A 24,276-nucleotide genomic window follows, 5' to 3' on the forward strand; every position below is an offset into this window, starting at 1 on the left:
GTGAATGACATCAAACAGTATGTCAATGACATCATACAGTATGTGAATGACATCAAACAGTATGTCAATGACATCATACAGTATGTCAATGACATACAGTATGTCAATGACATTCTCTGCCATATTTGACAATTCAATTTACCTACTGTACATACCTGCGATGGGTTACTGGGGTCAAGTGTCAAGTTTTACCTTATTGTAGTAATCAATTGTTTTACAATCATTAGTAATTAATCATGCCACCAGCTGTTTGATCAGCTGATATACATTGTGCCATTCCAATCTATGTGAAAGATCACTATAGATATATAGTGTTCAGCTGTTAAAACTTAAAATCATTGCTTTCCTCAACTGTAATTTAATGTGAGAATATTATAGGATAGTGCGTCTGCAAATTCTGCATATTAACAATTTGATTAGATTTCCCAAAATTTATGGACCCAATTTATTTGTTTAGTTGGCTTATCAGTTAAAACGTATCGTTCTTGTAGTATTTGAGTCTATCTGTAGTTTAATGTTCAATTTTCCCAAGTCAATGCTACCATTTGCAGCTAAATTAACTGAAAATTTGAATTAATTTAATTTTAATTTTATTGAGTTGACAATCAATAACTACTGTATAATCACTAAGTGAACACTATATTACTAAATAAAAGCTTCTCAAAAAATGATTATATTAATTTTTTCTGTATATAATATTCTGAATATTTTATATTTTTGTCTATTTGTCAACTTCAGCTTACGTGATGCAGTAAAGAATTTATTATGCTTACTTTCTAATGACTTTCTTGATATTTTTACAAGTCAAGTTTAGTAATTATAAAGAGTGATTTTGTAATATCTCAGACATAAACAGACAAACAATTTTTTTCTCGTCTGATGATGTAAAAAAAAAATTCTTCAGCAATGAACATGGCAAGTAATCTGTCATAAACATTACAAATTATTGCAAACAACTTCCAGTAATGCATCTCACAACTTCCCTTGTTAATGGTCATATTAACCGTGTAAGTCATAGGTCACCGATTCTTAATATGAAACGATTGGTACCGACAGACACAGATTACAAGGTACTTTTATTTTAATTCGTCTTCTACAATTCAGACATAACATAAACGAATGCAAAACAGAGCAAGTAATATTAAATCACCTGAAAAAATATAACAAATATGAGTTTTTAATATTTTAAAACACTTTGAAGATCTTCTGGTAGATCAGCAGTTTGAGTCAAAATTAATTGTGTTATTAATAAGTTATGATTTAACCGGTACGAATGCGAAACAAGATGAAGGTAATGTCATGAATGACATGCGTAACACATGTTGCATGTTTAGCATAGTATTATTACTATACTATAGATTAAGAATAGTTCTAAATTAGGTGGCTTTAACTAGGTGTGTGGTAAGTTTCATTGAGACTGAGACCGATTGAGTTATTAGTAAAAAAAAGCGCCAAAATATTAATAAATGTTAATGTATTTATCAGGTGTGGATTTAGGCCGGGGCTAAACATGCTTCAGCTCCCCTAACATTTAACAGCCATGACTGAAATAAAATAACTATTTTTATTTCTCTACAAACCGACAGATCATTTATTAAATACTTAGCCTCCCCCCTCTCCCCCTAATCTATAAGTTATAACTAGCATCTTTGACTATTTCTATTCTGCTTTGCATTGCATTTAAAGCACTTTTGCCTACATGACTGGTTCAAGTTTACAACCTATCATTTAGAAATCAATTTAGGATTTTTATTAGACATTAAATCACTTTTAAGGAGAGATTGTTACTGTAGTTTCATAACAGCCCTTAATTAAGGAAAATTTATTCATATCTATAATATTCACAACTTTCATTATTATTTTGTAGATTTTAATCTGTGTAGTAGGTGAATCAGCCAGGGACCTCTCTAAATGCTTCCGCAAATCAGAGGCCTGTTTGAACGATTACCTACAGTACATCCTATTATACCATCAGGTTGATTTATTGAGTCTCTACATTAAAGCCCCATTCCCTACGTTTTTTAGATCTAATTTAAGATCACAAACTATATTTAATGTAAAAATAATACTATATGGTCCTATTGCGATAACTTTTTTCGTCTTTAAACGGTTAAAAATGTGAAAAATAAGTCGATTCTAATAATTATAGCGGCCCGCTATAAATCCCAAAATGCATTGCGCGCGGATTGATATTTTTGTTTTTCACCTGTAATTCGCCCACTTTTCGATCGATCGTGAGGCCAAAACAAATGGAAGACTCCTAACTTTTCAGCGAAAATACCGGGTTTTCCCCAATTTGTATCAACGGAGTCTGGCAAAAATAGAAAGACAATTAATGCAGCAACTATACAACGTCAGGCTAGGTATATAGCTCGCGTACGATGTTCGTACGTTACCGATGTTTACCAGCTAGGCCTACAAAACTAAGCCTAGCTAGGCTAGGCCTAAGACCGTCCACGAGAGGTCGATCGCCGCGAGCTACTTAGGTAGTGCATTGTTTCTCACTTTTTATCATAATTTACCATAAAACGTACATTTAAGACAAGAAACGACATGGTTTATTGTTTTTAAAGTGATATATATGTATTATTTTCCAAAAAACGTCCAAAATTGCAGGGAAGGGGTCTTTAAAGTCTTGTTTATCTACATTGAATTCTTCTTTCCAGTGGTGTAACATCTACGAGCGCTCACTGGTTAAACCCAGGGTCCCAGAGCTTAAGAGGTCCAGGGCTTAAGGTTCACAGAGCTTAGGGGTGCCAGAGCTTAAGGGGCCCATGGCTTAAGGGGCCCATGACTTAAGGGGCCCATGACTTAAGGGCCCCAGGGCTTAAAGGGCCCCAGAGCTTAAGGGATCCCAGAGCTTAGAGACCCCAGAGCATGAGCAACCCCAATCTAACTATCAATGTTGGAGGGCCTCTTAGGAGTGCTAAACCAGGGGAATTTGCCTGCTGTGTTACACCACTGCTTGTTTCTAAATCACCCAAAATGCATTTCAATTTAGGGCCTACCATTAAAAGCTCAGTGGTCTAATGGTAGGATGTTAGCATATCAAACAGAAGATACTGAGTTCAAATCTCTTACCAGACAGCTAACTGCAGTAGAATAGTTTTAACATGTTCCCTTCAATACCTGTAAATATTCTTGTTTATAATTGAATTGTGGATTACCAATTTGTTTGTATTAAAACGCTGTCATACTGAGAACTCATAAACTATACAGTTATTAAAATTTTATACGTGCTTTATACACATACTTTAGGATTAGTAAAACTAACTTTAACAGACCACAAAAGAAGTACATTAGAAAACGCCACTCAAGGGGATAAAAGATATTGTTTGATGTCTAAGTTGGAGATTCAGAACTGGGATGTGGAAGGCGTATTTAGAGATTAGAAGCATTATAACACAGGAAGGAAATATAGAGAAGCAGGCTGTTACGTTTATACAATTTAATAAAATCTGAATTGGGTCATGAGACTATATAGACTTATAAATATAAATGCAAGTAGTGGTTTAATAGTCATCTATGATTGGTATACCTAATAATGATATATTGACTTTTAAACAAACCTGAATGGTTGATTTTGTATGGTTTTTCCATCATTAATGTAATATTCAATGGTAGTAATTAATGGCCAATTTGCTCTGCTCAGCATCTGAAATTGCTAAAATAAAAGGATATAAAGGTAAATGGAAAACATACAATTTATAAAACTGTTTAACTTTAATTCATTTAGTCTAGCCTTTGGAGCACAACATTGCTACTGTAAGACCTGAGCATTATGATATGATTATAGTTGCTTGAATCTAGCCTTTAGGGCACAACATTGCTGCAACCTGAGCATTATGATATGATTATAGTTGCTTGAATCTAGCCTTTAGGGCACAACATTGCTCCGACCTGAGCATTATGATATGATTATAGTTGCTTGAATCTAGCCTTTGGAGCACAACATTGCTGCTACCTGAGCATTATGATATGATTATAGTTGCTTGAATCTAGCCTTTAGGGCACAACATTGCTGAGACCTGAGCATTATGATATGATTATAGTTGCTTGAATCTAGCCTTTAGGGCACAACATTGCTGCAACATGAGCATTATGATATGATTATAGTTGCTTGAATCTAGCCTTTAGGGCACAACATTGCTGAGACCTGAGCATTATGATATGATTATACTGTAGTTGCTTGAATCTAGCCTTTAGGGCACAACATTGCTGAGACCTGAGCATTATGATATGATTATAGTTGCTTGAATCTAGCCTTTAGGGCACAACATTGCTGCAACCTGAGCATTATGATATGATTATAGTTGCTTGAATCTAGCCTTTAGGGCACAACATTGCTGCGACCTGAGCATTATGATATGATTATAGTTGCATGAATCTAGCTTTTAGGGCACAACATTGTTGAGACCTGAGCATTATGATATGATTATAATTGCTTGTGGTTGAAATGTCTGAACATTTACTGCTATTAATCATATTCTACCTTAAGTTGCAAGTTAGGTTTGAGCTATACAAAACACTTAAGCTCTGTCTACACTATCAAACTAGTTTGACAAAAAGTGTGATGTGCCCAAATATGGTAGTGATATGCCCAAATATGGTAGTGATATGACATCATCATGTCCATATATGGGCACATCACATTTTTTTGTCACATAAAGTTTGATAGTGTAGACAGGGCTTTACACTGTCAAGGTTACACGCAACTGCAGACAAATATGTATCTAATGGATGAATGAGAAGATATTTAAATAGAATATAAAATATGTAAAATCATATCAATCAAGAAGGAGTTATTATAGTTCTATCCATGTAGATATTAAAAATGCATCTACAACTTCTAAATTTAAATTAATATACAAGAACTATTTACTTTCAAGATATATGATGAACGTTAAATACTGTATATATATTTCATAAGACCAGTTAAGATTGGATAATATGGTTTAAATAGAAATTGTAGCTTTGTTTTCTTTTATTTATTATTAGTTTATATATATTTTTTGTTCTTTTTCGTATATAATTTTATATCTTGGGGTGGGTCAAACTTAAAGTCATTATGACTTATATGACTCTCTCCCCCCCCCCCCCCCACATAATCACTTCATTGTATTTATGTATGTATTATATTATATTGTGGAAATAAATTGAAATTGAAATATAATAACTCCTTGTAGTATTAAACAAGTGAGATTATTTTTCAATATGTACAAAAGAAATGTTGTAAAATAACAATTAAGGAAAAGGTATGGCTTCAACACTCATCAGAAGTACAACAGGAATTTCCATAAAACATTTCTGGAAAAACTCACTCACTCACATAAAAAATTACTGTTATTTTTTTGCTTTTTTTAGTGTTTATCCTTAAAATTCAGGAAAGTAATGTAGCCTATCGTGTGTGGCCCCTCTACATAAGTGTGCCAAATGTGAGCACCTACTGTTTACCGCCTGTGGAGAAGATGCATAAAATTACGCGAAAAATTGTGTAGATATTTATTTGGTAACCAACGAATAATAGTGAGAATAGGCTAATTAAAGCCCACATTCCAAAACAATATACTAAATAATATACATATCGTGAAATAAAGTTTTTAATAACAATGTAAGGATTAACAGAAATTCTGATAGTTAAACAATAGTGTTTGGACCTTAAGGGTCTTTAATTAGAGGTCACTTGAATGGAATTTAATTTTAAATTATAATTAATTATTTGGTACAAAATTAAAATACTGAAAACAGTAAAAAAAAATGCAATAAGGTAAATTTTAACAAATTTAAATAAATGTGAGTAGCCTACAGCAGCATGAATATGACAGGAAATTCAGCCTCGTGTCCCAGGAGGGGAAATAAAGTACCTCTGCACTTTATATAAAGGTCAGAGGTCTGTTTTTAAAAGTTTTGATTTTAATGTTCTATAAGCTATATAGTATAATTGGCAGATTTTTGTCTGACTTAAACAAATTGTATATATATATATATATATGATAAAAAAAATTGTATATACATATATATATAATAATAAAACAAATTGTATATACATATATAATAAAATTGTATATAATAATAATAATAATAATAATAAATAACATTTATAAAGCGCAAGAGACAAAGGTTTCAAAGCGCTGAGTTTTCCAAGATCTGTGCAAGTAATAGCGTGTGATTATGCTTCTCTGAAGAGATGAGTTTTGAGTTTAGTTTTAAATGTGATTACAAATTTTGATGAGCGTATTTCGAGGGGTAGAGTGTTCCAGAGTTTTGGGGCTGCGACAGCGAAAGCACGATCACCGTAAAACCGAGTTCTGGAACGGGGTCCAGGTTTTAGAAGAAGTCTGCTGGATGAACGAAGCGTAGAGTTGGTTGACGGAGTAATGATGTCACATATGTAGGCTGGAGCACATCCGTTGACGGCCTTACATGTATATGTCAGCAACAGGATTTTAAAACGAATGTGCTGATCTACAGGCAACCAGTGTAAGTCACGTAAAACGGGAGAAATATGTTCATGTCGTTTAGTGCCAGTGATAAGTCTTGCGGCGGAATTTTGGATTCGTTGAAGAGGAGACAGATAAGAAGTTGGTAGGCCGTACAGAAGCGAGTTATGACAGTCCAGACGAGATGAAACAAAAGCATGAACAAGACGTATATATATATATAATAATAAAACAAATTATATATATATATATATATATATATATAATAATAAACAAATTGTATATACATATATAATAAAATTGTATATACATATATATATATAATAATAAAACAAATTGTATATACATAATAAAAATGGTATATACATATATAATAAAAATGGTATATACATATATATATAATAAAAATTGTATATACATATATATATATATATAATAAAAAATTGTATATACATATATAATAAAAAAAATTGTATATACATATATATAATAATAATAAAACAAATTGTATATACATATATATATATAATAATAAAACAAATTGTATATACATATATATTAAAATTGTATATACATTTTATATATATAATAAAAATTGTATATACATATATATATATATATATATATATAATAAAAAAAATTGTATATACATATATAATAAAATTGTATATACATATATATATATATATAATAATAAAACAAATTGTATATACATAATATATATAATAATAAAACAAATTGTATATACATATATATTAAAATTGTATATACATTTTATATATATAATAAAAATTGTATATACATATATAATAAAATTGTATATACATATATATATATATATATAATAATAAAACAAATTGTATATACATAATATATATAATAATAAAACAAATTGTATATACATATATATTAAAATTGTATATACATATATATATATAATAAAAATTGTATATACATATATTTCAAATTAATTAATTAAATTTCAGTATATTACCGGGCGGTTTAGAATTAATGTTCTATGCCTGATTTGTTTATATAAATATATATATATATAATACAAAATTGTATATACATATATTTATAATTTGTAATTATTGTTTATGTTTTATTATGTACAGTACTGTTGTTATTTCAACAAAATACTGCATTGCATTACTTTTATTTTGTGTATAATGTAACCTATACAATCTGCCATTTCATATTCTAAAGGTTGAATGTGTATGTTTACATTTTATGCCCTACTTGTGAAATGGTAAATGTTATATTTTGCATTAAATTCAAACATTAATTTTGTATGTAATGACGCCACATGTTTGCCAAATTGCAGTATGTTGTTGTGATGCTATTTTTGTCTAAAAGTGTTACATTGTTTATAGTTTGTTTTTTATATTACAGTTTGATTGCTGTAGGATTTATAATATGCAAATTACAATGCTAATTAGGTATGCAAATTAAGACTGTATGCAAATTATAAGAGTATGCAAATTATAAGAATATGCAAACTATAATAATAATAATAAATAACATTTATAAAGCGCAAGAGACAAAGGTTTCAAACTATGAGAGTATGCAAATTAAGAATTTATGTGAATTATGAGAATATGCAAATTTATAAGAGTAGGCAAATTATAACTGTATGCAAATTATGAGAGTATGCATATTAAGACATAAAAGATATATTTATTCATCAAATAGTTAGAAATTCGGAGAAGTGATTCTCTTTGACATTTGAATTTACAGTAAAACACTAAAAAATACAGAGCTCTCAAACAAAACAATTATGGTACATAGTAGTAGGTAGTAAAAGATGGAATTGAAAGAAATTTAAACTAATAAAATTACCGGAGTACAACCTGTTGATTTTTTTGTTTCCAATTTGACATTTCTTTCTGGCTGGTTTGGGAAATTATTCTACTGCAGTAACTACATTTTACTGCAGTAACGTATTTAAAAGCTTATGAGCCAGTCACTGTAATAAACTATAAACAGTGTGTATGTGATTATAAGCTTACTAAATATTGTGCATATACAGGTTTAAGGATAAAAAATTACTGCAATGAGTAGATTTGTTACTGCAGTAACGTGTAATTGTGTTAAATCTGTTTATATAAAACGAGTGTGAACTAAACTGAAAGTATTTCTTTAACTTGAATTAGTTTCAATTATCGTTGTGTTCATGTTTAATTTTGTTTTGTGTATAATTATATAATACTGTACTTCTTAAGATGTGCCCAAATATGGTAGTGATATGCCCAAATATGGTAGTGATATGCCCAAATATGGTAGTGATATGCCCAAATATGGTAGTGATATACCCAAATATGGTAGTGATATGCCCAAATATGGTAGTGATATGCCCAAATATGGTAGTGATATGCCCAAATATGGTAGTGATATACCCAAATATGGTAGTGATATGCCCAAATATGGTAGTGATATGCCCAAATATGGTAGTGATATGCCCAAATATGGTAGTGATATCACATTTTTTGTCACATAAATTTAATAGTGTAGACAGAGCTTCAGAAAATAATTCATTATTTCTTAAGTGGTTTTGGGTTTGTTTAAAAAAATCTGTGTGTCTGGTTACCGTTTTTATGACGATCTCTAAATTAAAGGAAAAAAGCAGAAAAAATTAAAAACATTACGAATGTCAACAGCAGCTAATGTCTTTACGAGAAAGAAAGGTTATTTCAGAAGAAGAATGTAATAATGTTACAAATTTAGAATGACATTTCACATTAAGTAGCCACTTTGCTCGGAGGTATTTCACTTTACACTTTACATTTAATGTATATTCAATTCAAATAGCTTCGGCTTTGTTTATTTTTGCTGAACTAACTCACTAAATAAATAAAAGTTATTGTTATTAGGTTTATCATCATATATATAAAATGTTAAAAATACCGACAAGTCCTACCTGCATGTGAGGAAGTGAAGTAATGTTCGTCGGAAATTATAATTTTTGTGGATGTACAGTAGGCTGATCGAAAATAATTAATGGTTTATCAATTACTGGATTGAATTGAGTATGCAGGTAGTCAGTAGTAATATCAGAAGGGATAAAGAACCTTCCCCCACTGCTTCTCATTGCTTCAAAAATATTAATTTAGTTTCAAATGTCTTAACATGTAATAATAGGACAAACACAGATTATTTAATAATAATATTAATTTTTGATATCTACTTTTGACAGACTATAATATTACAGTCTGTCAAAAATAGATATCAAAATGTATTTCATAAATTAATTTTAGCTTTCCAAAAGGTGGGAGGGGTGGGGATTTGTCTCTGTAACACCAATGGAAAGAGTGTAGTGATTGGGCAATCAAAGGTGTTTGAAAGTGAAATTGTTATGCATCTTTTAAAATTCAATCTTTAGGCCTCCAATGTTTTTTTTTTGTAACCTCCCCAGAATATACTATATACAATTGAAGTCACAATAAGTTGTAAGTAGGGCAGATTTTAAGTTGATTTAGTTGTCTGGTTTGGTTAAGTGTATAAACCTAGGATCAGTGTTTCTTAAAGGCAGGAAGTTTTCTAAAACTCTGGCGTGTTGAAAGCTAAAATTCCCTGTTGTCTCTTTAATTTACGTTTGCCGAAATTTTGTTGGTCGTGGGAAATCTTGGGGCTTCCTACGGTAAAACCGAGTTGAGTTGCGTTGGTACGATAAATTTTATGCTGAATAACTGTAGTAGTGTCGACATGAAATTGTTTAAATTATGTAGTTTTTTACTATGTTGACATTATAATTGACAATGGAGGTGGCAATTTTACAGCTCCTCCATGGTTGAATATGTAATTGGGTAAAGTGTTTCGGTCTTATATAATTATAGGCTTACTACTGACCAAGGGTCATATAGTGGGTCATTCAATTGAGAAGTGCATAATTATTGCACATATTCTCTTTCCTCACTAAGTTTACTGGGTATTGGAGCAGAAATACAGATTTTGTTGGTTTTGATATTACAATAACTCTCTCTCTTACATAAAATGCTTTTTTTAAATATTTTTCAGATTTGCAGAATACTAAATACCTCTACCAAGAGTTGTAGAAAGACAGTGGTTCAAGTCTATCTCTTCAACCTGCTGAAAATACACAGTATTGTTTCTAAACTTGCTGCATAATGGCCAGTTAAAAAAAACCATGTTAGAGATCGGGACTAGAGTCAATCAAAACTTATTTTATAATCAGTTATATTGTGATCTTGTGTATAGAGTTAAACAAGTATGTACAAAAATGTGTAAAAACAATGTACAAAATAGCCTTTGCAACTTAAAATTGAGACTGAGGCACTGTGTATAATCATAGGGAAATGGCTATGAGCGCCACTGGCTAAACCCAGAAGCCCCAGAGCTGTGCCTGGAGCAAAGCTTACAGTCATTATCAAAATATGTTAAAAAAGGCTCGAAGCTTCCACTTAGGGTTCCTAAACCAGGTGCCTCAGGCCTCTGCGTTACACCACTGTTTGTGCCCCCAATAGTGTGTTATGATTTCATACCCATTTCATTTGTAGATATCTGTAGCCATTTCTATCAAATGCCCATAGAAGATATTGCTTACAATCATCTTGATTTTCTGTACAAAGATAAATGAACATCTATAAAAAAATAAATCTGCTTTAAGTGTTATTTAATTTATGAAGGCGACTTAAGTTTTGTGAAGGATACTCAAACATATGTTGAGACTTATTTCTTCATAGGTAATTAAGTAGATTAATTAAATTCATGTCCTCTGTTGCAAGTACATACTTGAATAGGGATGCGGTTACATGTGTACAACCTCCAAGTGGCTAGGGATAATAGAGTTATACAGGATGTTCCCACGACCAGGGATGTACAGCCTAGTCTTACATAACTAATTACTGTACATGAAGATTTAATTAATCTATTTTGTAGCTATCAGTTAAAACAAGACAGTTAAAAAAATACATGTACATTTATAACATTGTAGGAAAAGTAATAAAATATACTGTATATAAAACAACGTGCTATTTTTTTTATTAGGCAGCATATAACACAGGAGTTCTGTTCAGCCTTGTTTACACTATCAAACTTTATGTGACATCAAAATGTGATGTGCTCATACATGAACATGATGATATCATATCAGTACCATATGTGGGCATATCACTACCATAATTTGGGCACATCACACTTTTTTTGTCAAACTAGTTTGATAGTGTAGACAGAGCTTTAAGCTTGGTTCGTACTCGGATGCAACAAAACGACGTAGGCACAACGCAGATGAGTTGACCAATCACAAGCGATAGTTTGGAAGATCCATCACATCATGATTGGTCAAATTACTTGTGGTGTGCAATTACGTCCTTGCTTTGCGTTCAAGTGGAAACCAAGCTTTACGTGGTAATCATATTTCTTCAGCATGTAACTTGAATTGTTTTATAAACACATGTTTGACTGTAGACATGAAATAAATCAACATGAGACTAGGGCCTATACAGCGTTTGGTTCTATTTTAAAAAGAAAACATTTTGGCATACATGGCGTGTCATAACCATACTTTATCTGAAACCCCATCCCCATATTTCACAATCTTGATTCTCCACTATCGTTCAACCATCTCTCTGCTATTACTACTCATCCTGTCAAACACCTCATGGCTGCTTTTTTTAAACTCCCTATAATATGCAGCAGTACATGCATGGTAATATACTAGCTATACATGCTTAATGTGAGATATGAACAGGCAAAACTCTCCAGACACAGTGGCGATCAACTCACTTCAGACGTTCTGTTTCCTGATCCGTAGTGTAAGCTTACATTCAAGCTGTGACTCAGATTATTTCAGAAGTGAGCAAAACACATTTTTATCAAATCGCAGTAATTTGTGTATCACACCTGGTTTGGCCTTACATCAACGCCAGTTGTATTGTTATCAAATTCAATATACTTTCCAATTATATACTCAATAAAACTAATTTGATTCATTGTCCGCAGAGAATTCTGAAATATTATAATCGTCTTTTCTGTAATTGATGATGTAGTATTAAGTCTATGTACGTAATGTGTAGTACTACAAACCTACCGTGTATAATGTAAACAAAATTCAACAAAATCTCCCAATAAACTGTAGGACTTAACGTTAACGTATGTGGATCTGCTGATTTCGTAATATGTAAACTTATAAAGCACAAACTAGGTCTATGGAAATGGAAAAAAAAGAAAATCTGCACGGGAAACTTGAAGAAGAAATTCTCACCTTTTGATACAATTCCTGAATATGAATATTTTTCGTTTATTTCATGCAAATAACTAAATAATTATTTAAAAACTTTATGAATAAAGCTCTGCCTACACTATCAAACTATTTTGACAAAAAAAAGTGTGATGTGCCCAAATATGGTAGTTATATTCCCAAATATGGTAGTAATATTCCCAAATATGGTAGTGATTTTCAATTTCAATTTAACTTTATTTCAGACAAACTGTCCATATGAAACATATACTTACAACAAAAAAGAAAAAGAAAAGATAAAAAAGAAAAAGAACTAAAACAAAATAAATACATGACATCATCATGTCCATATATGAGCACATCACATTTGTCACATAAAGTTTGATAGTGTAAACAGAGCTTAAGAAAAATTATACATATATACAGCTACCATATACAATTGCCATATTACTTTACCACATCAATGTATCTAGTACTTAAGAAATCAAATGTAGGCTACTGTCAGCTAATGTCATAGTCAATTGTGTTATTTTGCTCAAATTTGCATTTCTCATTATTTTTTCAATAAATTTTAGATTACAATAAATGATTGATTGTAAAGCATCTATTACTCCACTGTATTATTTTACTATATAGGCCGGCTGTGTTGAATATTTAATAATATTGGCTATGTAATGTATTAAAACAATAAATGAATGCAATAAAAGACTAACAAAATAAACTTTTTACAATTCAATAGCCTCTTTTAAGAGGGCTATTGAAATGTAAACATTAAAATTGTTTGAATATATTTTAAACTTGATTTTACTGCTTTTTATATATTCGTTGTTTTGCCCTAAAAACAATTTTTTTATATATTTGTTGTTGAATGTAACATTTTACTGTTACAAATTCACTTTGACCAAAAATTTGATTAAACCAATTTTTTTGTCTAAAAAAGCCAAAGAAAAAAGTCAAACTTTCACTTTCAAACAATGGGATTAATTTCATTAATGAATTCCTTTTTATAAGTGAAATAATTTTTTCTTTATTTCTATGGAAGTGAATAACTTTATTAAGATTATGTAGTTTTTATTCCAATTTTTCATCTTCTTTCGTAGCTTTTCTGAGATTTGTCTTCTTGTCTTGTGATTTATTAAAAATAAAATAAAGAACTTAGTTTTGTTTGTTTTGCAATAGTTATACGGGTAGTTGAAAAAGTATATTTGTCTGTCTGCCACGAAGGTTAAAAGGATCCTTTAATAGAGGTCACACATATTAATAATAATAATGTTATATTAATTATATTATGTTATTATTTGTACAGAGCAAAAACATATACAATATTTTACCCTCCATTTGTTTATTTAATCAACTTTCTGAAAGTCTAAAAAAACCCCTCTCCCACATCAAACCTGGGACCATTGGCGACCCCTTTTATCCATGCTAAATATCCCAATGGGCTTCTAAAAACCACCAAAGGTCAAATTCACACATGTGCTTGGTCTGTAAATCTTGGGCCAAAATCAACAAAGGACCCTGGGATGAAAAGTCAATCTCACAGGATCAGAAACTTGATACTTTCTTTAATTTTATGCTAGTTTGTCATGGTAACCAGCAGTTTCTAGATGTTTATCTATAGCATGCAGAAACCTAGACTGGTCCCATGTCTAGTTAGTCATCATGAATAGTATTCCGGGTTTTTTTTTTATGCCATGAAATATTATAATTACAAAGATAAACATGTCTGACTATATGAGTTTTTATACAACAAAATTAGAACTTTGGTTAATACGAGTATGCTAATTTGTATGCTAATGAGCTATGGTTGATATGAATAATGATATCATTTTACGCAAATGTAGCGTAAAGTATTAAGCGAAGTGATTTTAAATTACTCTGGTTCTCCCTCTTTTATCTTTCCAGACTGATTTTAAATTTGTGTTATTATTGTTGAATAAAGATAGAAACCTGTTTTTGTGGAGAATAAAAAAAAGAAAACAGTAAAACCCCTAAAAATGGGACACCTTTGGGACCAAAAAAAGTGTCCCCTTAATATGGGTGACCCCAATACGGATGACCCCAATATGGGTGACCCCTCAATGGGGGGAGGTCATAATGTTAACATATAATATATTGCCCTGTGTTTGATTCATTGAGGTGTCCCCTTAATAGAGTTGTCCCAAAAATGGAGGGTTTTTTGATTGGATCAAACTGTTTTTTATTTTCTCTCTCCCCTATGTTTACTAAGATTTAAGTACAGTACTTTTATATTTGTACTTTGATACCGCAATACTAATATTATCATTTATTGTTGGTTTTAGCATTGTTTGAACAACAGATTTATCGGTCAACATCAGTAAATGTAGCTACAGTTTACGGTATTGTAAACATGTTTACAATACCGTTTATGTTTGCAGTTGTTTGATTTTTGTATTTGACTGTTAATCTGTCGGTGGAATAATCCTTGCGTAGAACAATTGATTGGCATTACATCATCATTTCATCAACCGATTTTTACATTTTTACGACAGTGACAAATGAACGGGTTACACTTTTCATTGTGTACTAAATCAATTAGTGGAAATTAAATATTTTAAGATACCAAGAGATCAGTCAAAATTATTCTACTGAAGTTACTTGTGTCTGGAACAAGCAAAAAGACCGGTGTTCTGGGATAGGACTAGCATAGCCTACAAGCCCCTCTTGAAAAATACATCATGTATAGTGTTACTGCAGCAACTACTTTTTTTACTGCAATAATGTATGATTTTAGTATGTTTCAAGGTAGCGGTTTCTGAGGTAGTCATTGTAATAAACATACTAAAAAAGGTTGCAGAATGATTGTCCAAAAACAGGTTGAAGAGTAAACAAAATGTATTTAACTGCAGTTAGAATAATGATGTTGACATTGTGCCTAAGCCCATTTTATTTCAAGTGTTCCAGCAGGTCGAGAGAGATGGTTCGAGCAAACACCAGATTACAATTGGGTTGTTGTGTACATATGCTTCTGAATAAACATTAAGCCACCTACGTTTGAAATACTATGGTCAACTGAACTCCCTCCAAAATAGACACCACAAATTTCCCAGTGGTCAATAGTTAAACTTCTATTTTACTGTAGGTTTTCAGTTGTTCCTGGGTACACGAAATAATAATACACATTAGCATATACACTATCAAACTTTATGCGACAAAAAAATGTGATGTGATCATATATGGACATGATGATGTCATATCACTACCATATTTGGGCATACCACTACCATAGTTGGGCTCATCACACCTTATTGTCAAACTAGTTTGATAGTGTAGACAGAGCTTAACACAGAATGAAAAAAACACAAGACAAATATTCAACTTTTTTTGTAAATATAATTTAATAATGTTGCCAGTACATTTTAAATTATCAACCAAACGATGTTATCATTGGATTTTACAATTTCCGATTCTCAGATGGATAGCGAACTCCATATTGTATATGTTTTCACTATTCACAGGAAATCCTGTGTTCCCTTCTGCACCACTACACATGGACAACAAAAACAATTTTTGTTACTATATTTAGATAATGTGAATCCTAACTAATCAATATATTTGCACAGATATTCAATAAATTAAAAAATGGGTTGAATTTGTGAGATTCATCATACATGAATGATCATAAAATTATACTTATATCAAATAATAAAATAGCAATAAAATTATTATAATTAGATGCTACCTCTATTAAGGAACCATTTTAGGACCATATTTGCTGCTCTTTCTTTAGTTACAAAGCTATGGTTAAACATGGCATCTAAACATAGAATCTGTATTAATTTATTAATGCATATACAAAATCTGAATCCCCAATTAAGGACCACTTTGGTTTGGGACAAGCACCAATGATATTTTAAAGGTACACTGTATTTTATTTAAGCTTGGTTCCCACTAGGATGTAACGCAAGGACGTAAACGCAACGTAAACAAGTTGACCAATGACAATCGACAGTTCCAATAATCTATCGCTTGTGATTGGTCAACTCACTTACGTTGCGTCTCTAGTGAGCACCAATCATTAAAGACCAATAATGTTTAGGACCACTACAACGAGGTCAAACAGTCATAAACAACCAACCTTCGAAAATATATAATTAATTTTTGAAATTGCAAATCATAATCCTGCATTAATAATAACAGATTAATAGCTGTAGCATCAATTAATATAATTTATTCATAATTAGTAAAACAAAACCCCTCACACCTCATACTTTTGCAATTTGAAAATGGCCAATATAAACTGCTTTAGATAATTGCTTTACCTATATGGTTTTCATTATGGTATTGCATATTGGTAATGACACCTTTATCATTTTATCACAAATAATATTCATTGAAACAGAATTTAAACAACTTTAAACAAGCTAAAATATTCTTGGTTAATTTTAAAAAATAAATAAATTTACATATACAAATTTCACAACTGGAAAAAAAAAATTAAAAAATTCCAGATCACTCTTTTCAAGATTCTGTAACAATTATATAAGAATAATTTGTGTTTAATGAAAGGAAACAAAAGTTATCTAATTTTGTTTTTCTACACTTTTTACACAAAAATCAAAGTTTTTCTAATATTTTTCCAATTAAAATAATATAGTAAATGAAAATCGGTAAACATGTGCAGTGGTGCAGATAAACAAGTTACGTTTGTTGTAGTTTTTATTTTACATTAAAATCTTTAGGCTTAATAATATTGCTGTTTCTCGTCTAGCAAATTGCATGATGGGAAACTTCTCCTTAAAAGGAAAACACCGTTTCTAACATTGAAGAAATCTTGTCTTCTTTTGAGTAGGGAGCTTTTTCTGTTTTTTTGTTGTTGACATCTCAGAATTTGTTCTTAATGAATGATAAATTTAGAACGCACCAAATTGTAACTTTAAATTCATATTTTGTACATTTTCTACAGTGTCATCATCGAACAAGTCGTCTTATCTATTGTAAATATTCAAATATAACAATAGAAATGATCGTCAATATCTGAATATGGACATTGCATCAAAACAAGTACTGTACCAAAGATAAGATAATAATTAATGCACTCTGTATTATATCTATTGTCAAATTACCTTACATCACTTTAAAAGGTATCCCTTTAAAATCAGTGTTTCCTATATGTTTACCCATTACAATGTAATTTTGCTATCCGAGAAACATTTTTCTGCAACAATATATTTTGACAAAATTTAACATAATATATAATTTTCTGGAGATTAATTTCAAGACAAAACAAAAATAAACTTTACATAACTTTACATAAATCTGTTTTTTCTATACAAAATAACCACCCTCTAGCATACTACATAAAGTCCTCTTTCACACTCTTTTAAACATTTTTTGTCGATCCCTTTGGAGCAAAAATTTGAAAGCACACCGTGGTTAAAGAACTGTAAATAATAATAGTTGAAAGTATTTTACTGCAGTTACTGAAGTAATTCTAATACTAATAATAATAGAATTACTTCATTATATGACCAGATTACCGATATTCTTTTGTATGTACAATAAACTTGTGCGTAACTTTTTAACTTTTAACTTTCTTTTCCAATGATTGTAATGTTGGTCAACCATTATTCTGTGTTTTGATCTGTTTTGTTGTTTATCATGTCAAATATTTTACACTAAAATACTCCATCATTCTTTTTTCAACTTTACTCAACGGTTTTTTTATATAAAATTGTATGCATAATCAACGTGGAAGTGAATTGAGGAATATGTATTCTTTTATAAACACAAACAATTCACAAATCCCAAAAGCCTAAAAACAATTAAAATTAAATGCACCTAACTAATTAAAACTCCTAATTAACAAAAATCATTAGGATTTTTTTCTCGTTTTAATGTTATTAATTTTTTGAAAAGATGGGCTCTAATTAAAATAATTTAGAAATGAGTGCGACACCTATGCACAAAATTGTACACTATTTTTTGTAATTAATAACTAATATTGTAACTTTATTTACTTTAAACAATGCTGTTAAACAATGGGGTCAAAATGGGTGTTTATTTGGCACTGTTGGCTCTCAGACCAGCTGTTGTGTTTGACATTCAGGTTTGACCTTAGGTTAGGGGTCATATTGACAGTTCTCTACCAAATAGCATTATCCCAAAATAAATCTTAAATCATCAAAAATTATATAAAATAGCTCCATTTGCATCACACACATGATTTTAACTTTAATATTTCCGATTCTTGAAATTTTAAGTATAAACTCACAAAATGTTTAACGATCATGTTTTTTATATACTTAAATCCAGGCTTTGGTTGTTGAGTCTTGCTTCCTGCACAAGACAGTTCATCTGCTCCCAGCGTTTACTTGTTTGTTCCCATGTACTTTCCCGTGGGCTTTCCCATGAGGCTTCTGTGGTATGTATTGACGCGGCGGTGGAATGTACGGCTTGGCTGAATAAACACATCCTTTTTCGTAAGTGTAAGTTGGAATGTATGAGTGAAACGTAACAATTGACTGTTGTTGTTCATAGTTAATCTGACGCTCAATGGTTGCTGCTTTTTCCGTGATTAATTGCAAGATCTGTCGTCGTTCGTGTCCCATGAGACAAACCGTACTTGAATCTACAACACGTCGCAAAATCAGCAGGTACCGATGTTTCATGACATTGTCCCCTTGAAAGTGCATTTGAAGGTAGGTTTCCAGTTTTTGTCGTTGCTGATTTAAGTCTTTGAAGTCGATGAAAAACCGAGAACACATATACCTCTCCAAAAACTTGATCTCCTTCGAGCTTTCTGGTTCGTAATTTAATGCTAACAGTTTACAATACTTCAAGAGACCGCCTCCTCGTATTTCTTCCGGACAACGAGTAGCGATAAGTCTGTGGTTTAAGTGTGCAAGCGCTTCAGTAAAGTCGCCATAAAGGCTCTCACCATAAACGGTTGGATAGAAGTGTTCGTACATGTAGATATCAGTGTCGGTGACTTTATAGAAATTAAGTAGCTCATCGAGAATAATTTGAAAGGAGTCCACACTGAATTCAAACTGCCGTCGCATCTCGTCCACAAATTTCAACTCTACGTTCTTCCCCAAGTTGTTTGAGAGTGAGATAAGGCTCCACCTATCTTTGTCTGTAACCTTAAACATCTTGTTTACATAAGCTTCTTGCAAGACACAGTGCGACATACGCTCTTTACTTACACCCTCTGGTAGGAAATTAAGAAGTGACTCCAGCACAACTTCTCGAATGATACTCAAATTACGAGGGGCCGACAGGTCCACACGAAATATCAAATCCAAGTCATTGAATGGAGTCCTGTTTGGATCCGAACTCAACACGAAGCTAGCAGCTCCTCCATTTAATCGGATACTATCAACAGCAACCCCTTCCCTTTCTAGTCTTTCTTGAACAATATCTACAAGGTCCAATAATTGAATTTCCAATGTTGGAAAGTTTCCCCTACCGTGTATCTGGATCGGCTCAATAAGTACATGGTCTAGTCGTTCTACTTGGTCGTACGTTAAAACCTGCTTCAGACGATTCGGTGCTTTACTCGCCATAACGTTTGCTCAGTAACGACTGTAAAGGAAGACAAATGAAAATATATTAAAAGTAAAGAAAACGTTTCCAGAAATTTCTTTACTTTACCAGCAGTACCACACAAACTCAACATATGCCGAGTGAATATATTTACGAAACTGTCTCTCTCAGCTGTTTCTGATATCTAATGACCAGTTTACAGCATACTTGAATATATATATCAATCCGCCTTTAGTCGCCGTATGGACATCACAAATTCGTTTCATTACAAGTAAAATTACATAATACCTATAATTAATTTGTTTAGATGTTTATGTTAGATACTATTAGGCTATCGTTTGTGATATCTTTGCTAGATTTCATCATATTTATGTCCTATTTTAGCAGTGGATCTGAAAATTCAAGGGCGGTGAACTCGATTGAAATGTCTCCTTATTGGCTGATTAGCTGTCACGGTTTATAAGTGCATACTCAACAGGTCTGGGATTGCCTTACAATCTCGCAATCTGGGAATTCCAAATTATGAAATACTAATTCATTATATTAAATGTTCAAGTGTAGTTTTAAGGCAGGGTATTGCGATTGCTTTTGTACTTCATTCATTCTTGATGATTTAAGCAATTTATAACCAGCGGTTGTGGATGCACGAGATTCAAGTTTCTGAGACACTATGAGTTTTAATGATGAGGTAGTTACTACATAATTCATTTATTTGGAAAAAGAAATTAATCGTTTTGGTTGATTTCAAAATTGCTTTTTTTCAACGTCCTACGTAAACGTAAACTTACATCTTCTGTGGAGTTGTGTATTGTTATCTATATTTATTGTGAAATTGAGCATTCCATTCTAAACTCATAAATTTCGCTGACATAAGCAAAAACCAAGGTCTACTGAATTTAAAAAGAGGGCGGTAGACAGGTCAAGAATTTCGGGCATGAAGTTTTTTTTTCAAGGTCTGGTATAAAGACTAGCAAAACTTTTTAATAAAGATTGGCACGGAAATGGACAAATATTTAAAAAAATTTAATATATACTGAATAATTTAATAAGCATCCGAAACAGACAAGGACGTGACGCAACGTAAGTGAATTGGCCAATCACAAGCGATGGATTATTCGAAATGTTGCTTGTCATTGGTCAAGCTTGCGTTGCGTTTACGTCCTTGCGTTCCGTTCTAGTAGGAACCAAGCTTTAGAAAACGATCGATTGACGTTTTTGAATTTGTTATCTTTGTACCATAAAGCTTTCGTCTCTTTCAAATCTGTATTTTAATGGTTATTGCCATCGACTGGCTGTCAATCTTCAACGTTAACATTCAGTTCTTTATTAATAATAAGTCCAAAGACTTTATCAGTTGATTTACGATCGTATCCGACCAATTTCAATAAAGCGCATTCAAATACTATATGGTTTTAAATAGAAACAGATTTTATTTTCAATGCACTCGCATATCATTTATTATGTGCTCATCAACGATGACACGAATTGCTGACGTCATCAACGCGAAGATTAATCGTTTCGCTTGAAGAAATTAAATGAACCTATAAGTTATATGCTTTTGTACAGTAACTGGTTGGGTACAGTAATGCCACCTGTTCTCGCGTATCGTTTGTTACATTGAATATCTATTTTTAAATCTTGGAAATTGCTGCTGTGGCTATGCAATTTATATTACATGTTACACGCTCTGTTCTCTATTGTACTTAGATACAATGTGCTTTATTAAATCGGTTTAGCATATCAAAGCGTGTGTGTTATAACGTTACACCAGGGAAGAATGAACTTACCTACACCGAATATACTAAAACTATTGGAGTTATATCGGAGTACATCGGAGTTAACGACAAGTCCGAGTACTGTAGCTTGTTTCCAAATTGGATGCGACGCAATGACGTAGGTGCAACCGATGGTTCATCGCGCCGTCATTGGTCAAATTACGTGCGGTTCGTCCAATGAGAAGCACCTTTTAACTCACATCGCTAGCTTAACTGCATTGCGTGTGAACATAATATCTTTCTTTACAGGTTTTAAAATTACAAATTCGCACGATTCGCGCGTTCACACTCTGTTTTCTATTAGTGTCACCGACTAGATTTACACCCAATTATAGAATAATTGAAACACTTTTAGAGGAGCTTTTCATGAATAAGCCATTAACACATATAATACAATCAATTAAAAACGTCAGGGTGCTATTACAATTGCAATACAATGTAAATAAACGGGAAAAGAGTTGAAATTAACTCTGTTAATCTCATTACGGATGTTTGCGTCATTCGTGTAAACGAGACCTAAGGATGAGGTAATTTGAATAGAAAGATTTAAACAATCATTGAATTCGATACAGGACATGGGTTTTCAATGTGAAAGAGTTGTTTTTGTTTAAACATTGCAATATTGTTGTTGCAAACTGACGATGGATTATATAACACTGTGAAACTAATTGTTAGAATTGATATGTTGAAAGAAATAAGAACATATACCTAACACCGCAAATAAGTTATACAGAGTATATCCATTATTTTATCTGTGAAGCTGCGAAATTGAATTTGGCAATTCGGAAAAATTAAAACCTGAAAGGGCACTAAAATATTGATGGTGATAAGTGCTTTATAATATGGTATAGGCCTACAATACAATATGCATTGGAAATCGAATTATACCTTAGCTTTTATAGGCCTGGACGTTATGTGTCTGTTTTATCCAACTGGTTTCGTTACACACAAATATTGCTTATTGTAGAGCTATTATATTACTTTTTCTTACTTCAGGAGCAAATTGAATTTAATTAGGCTACTGCGCCACTGGCTATAGCTGTTGCAATTGTTTGTTTTCATACAGTGTATTTGAACAAAGTTTCTGATTATTAAGTAAGTTTGCATTTTTTCTGATTATTAAGTAAGTTTGCATTTGAATAAACAATCAGCATTATATTAGAAAGCGGATACAGACGATAGAGTTTGTGGCGGGAGAAGGGGGATGTGGTCATAAAAAATCGGATTCATGGATAATAATAATAATAATGAAAGGATAAAAACAAAACAAAATTTAAATGTTGTTCCGTAGTCGAATTCACTGTTTATATATAGATTAGATCTAGATACATCTAAAAAGGTGAATCGTATAACTTAAAATAACTATAAAGAAGTATGGTTGAGGTGACCATGCTGTATGCGTATTCGGCCTCCAGCCTCCAATTTTACTCTTTTCTTGTGTCGAATGCTACCGTACTTTCAATATGTGTAAAGTTCAGTTCAGTACACTAATATGACTATATTACATTATCCATTTATCACATACGATGTTCTATTAATTAGATATTATATATTATCTAAACTAAGAGACAAACAAGATATAGATAACGGCTCATACGAACTTACCCGTGTCTGAATAAAATGTCCTTGTTGCTTGAATATTATTACTTTAGTGTTAAAGATGTATATCTCATATGGTTCCAGATGTTTCTATCTTCTTGCTTGCTACTCCGTATATTGTTGTTTATGTAATGAAAATTTCATTTTCATCTACAAACTCACGTAGGCGTACACAACACGAATCATTTCTCAATGAGATGACGTCATGAACGCAAAATTATGACATCACAAGTGTAATTTACAAGTCTAACTGCAGCATTGGTTGATGAGATAGCACTTAGCACTTTGCATACTGCTACCGCCGATCATTTTCATATTGGCTATATTCTTCAGTGTATAAGTAGAGATTTCTTTTATCACCGGAAGGATACAGAATAGAAGATATGTTGCTGTTTATGAGAATTGTTTGATTGTGAAATTTAGTCAAATGTATTGCGCAATAATGAGAAATGTATACTCGTCGATTCAACGTTGTATTATTAAACTTACTCATAACAATACTCTTACAGGTTAATCCTTTTTAAAGACTAGATTGGGAAGATGGGAGGACAGATGCACTTTTTAAAAGATATCTACGGACCGCTCAAAGTAATATTTCGAAACTGAGAGAAACCCTTAAAACATTTACCTGTAAAAAAATACAGTATGATAATTGGTTCAAACTACTATGACGCAATAAGCAACGTACGCACAACGGTTTTTTTTTTATCACAGATCACGGATCTGTCGCTTGTGATTGGTCAAATTATTTACG

General features: G+C 31.7%; 1 protein-coding gene across 1 annotated transcript; it reads right to left on the reverse strand.

Moving 5' to 3' along the window:
- Nucleotides 1-15,973: 15,973 nt before the first annotated feature.
- Nucleotides 15,974-23,631, reverse strand: LOC140054550 (terminal nucleotidyltransferase 5C-like). The gene is made up of 2 exons (XM_072099582.1): nt 23,529-23,631; nt 15,974-20,187 (listed from the first exon to the last, which is right to left on the reverse strand). The coding sequence occupies exon 2, from the start codon at nt 20,166-20,168 to the stop codon at nt 18,954-18,956; it is 1,215 nt and encodes a 404-aa protein (XP_071955683.1). The 5' UTR covers nt 20,169-20,187; nt 23,529-23,631; the 3' UTR covers nt 15,974-18,953.
- Between the last annotated feature and the right edge of the window lie 645 nt (nt 23,632-24,276).

The sequence above is a fragment of the Antedon mediterranea genome, chromosome 7, assembly GCF_964355755.1.
Source record: "Antedon mediterranea chromosome 7, ecAntMedi1.1, whole genome shotgun sequence".
NCBI classification, from domain to species: Eukaryota; Metazoa; Echinodermata; class Crinoidea; order Comatulida; family Antedonidae; genus Antedon; species Antedon mediterranea.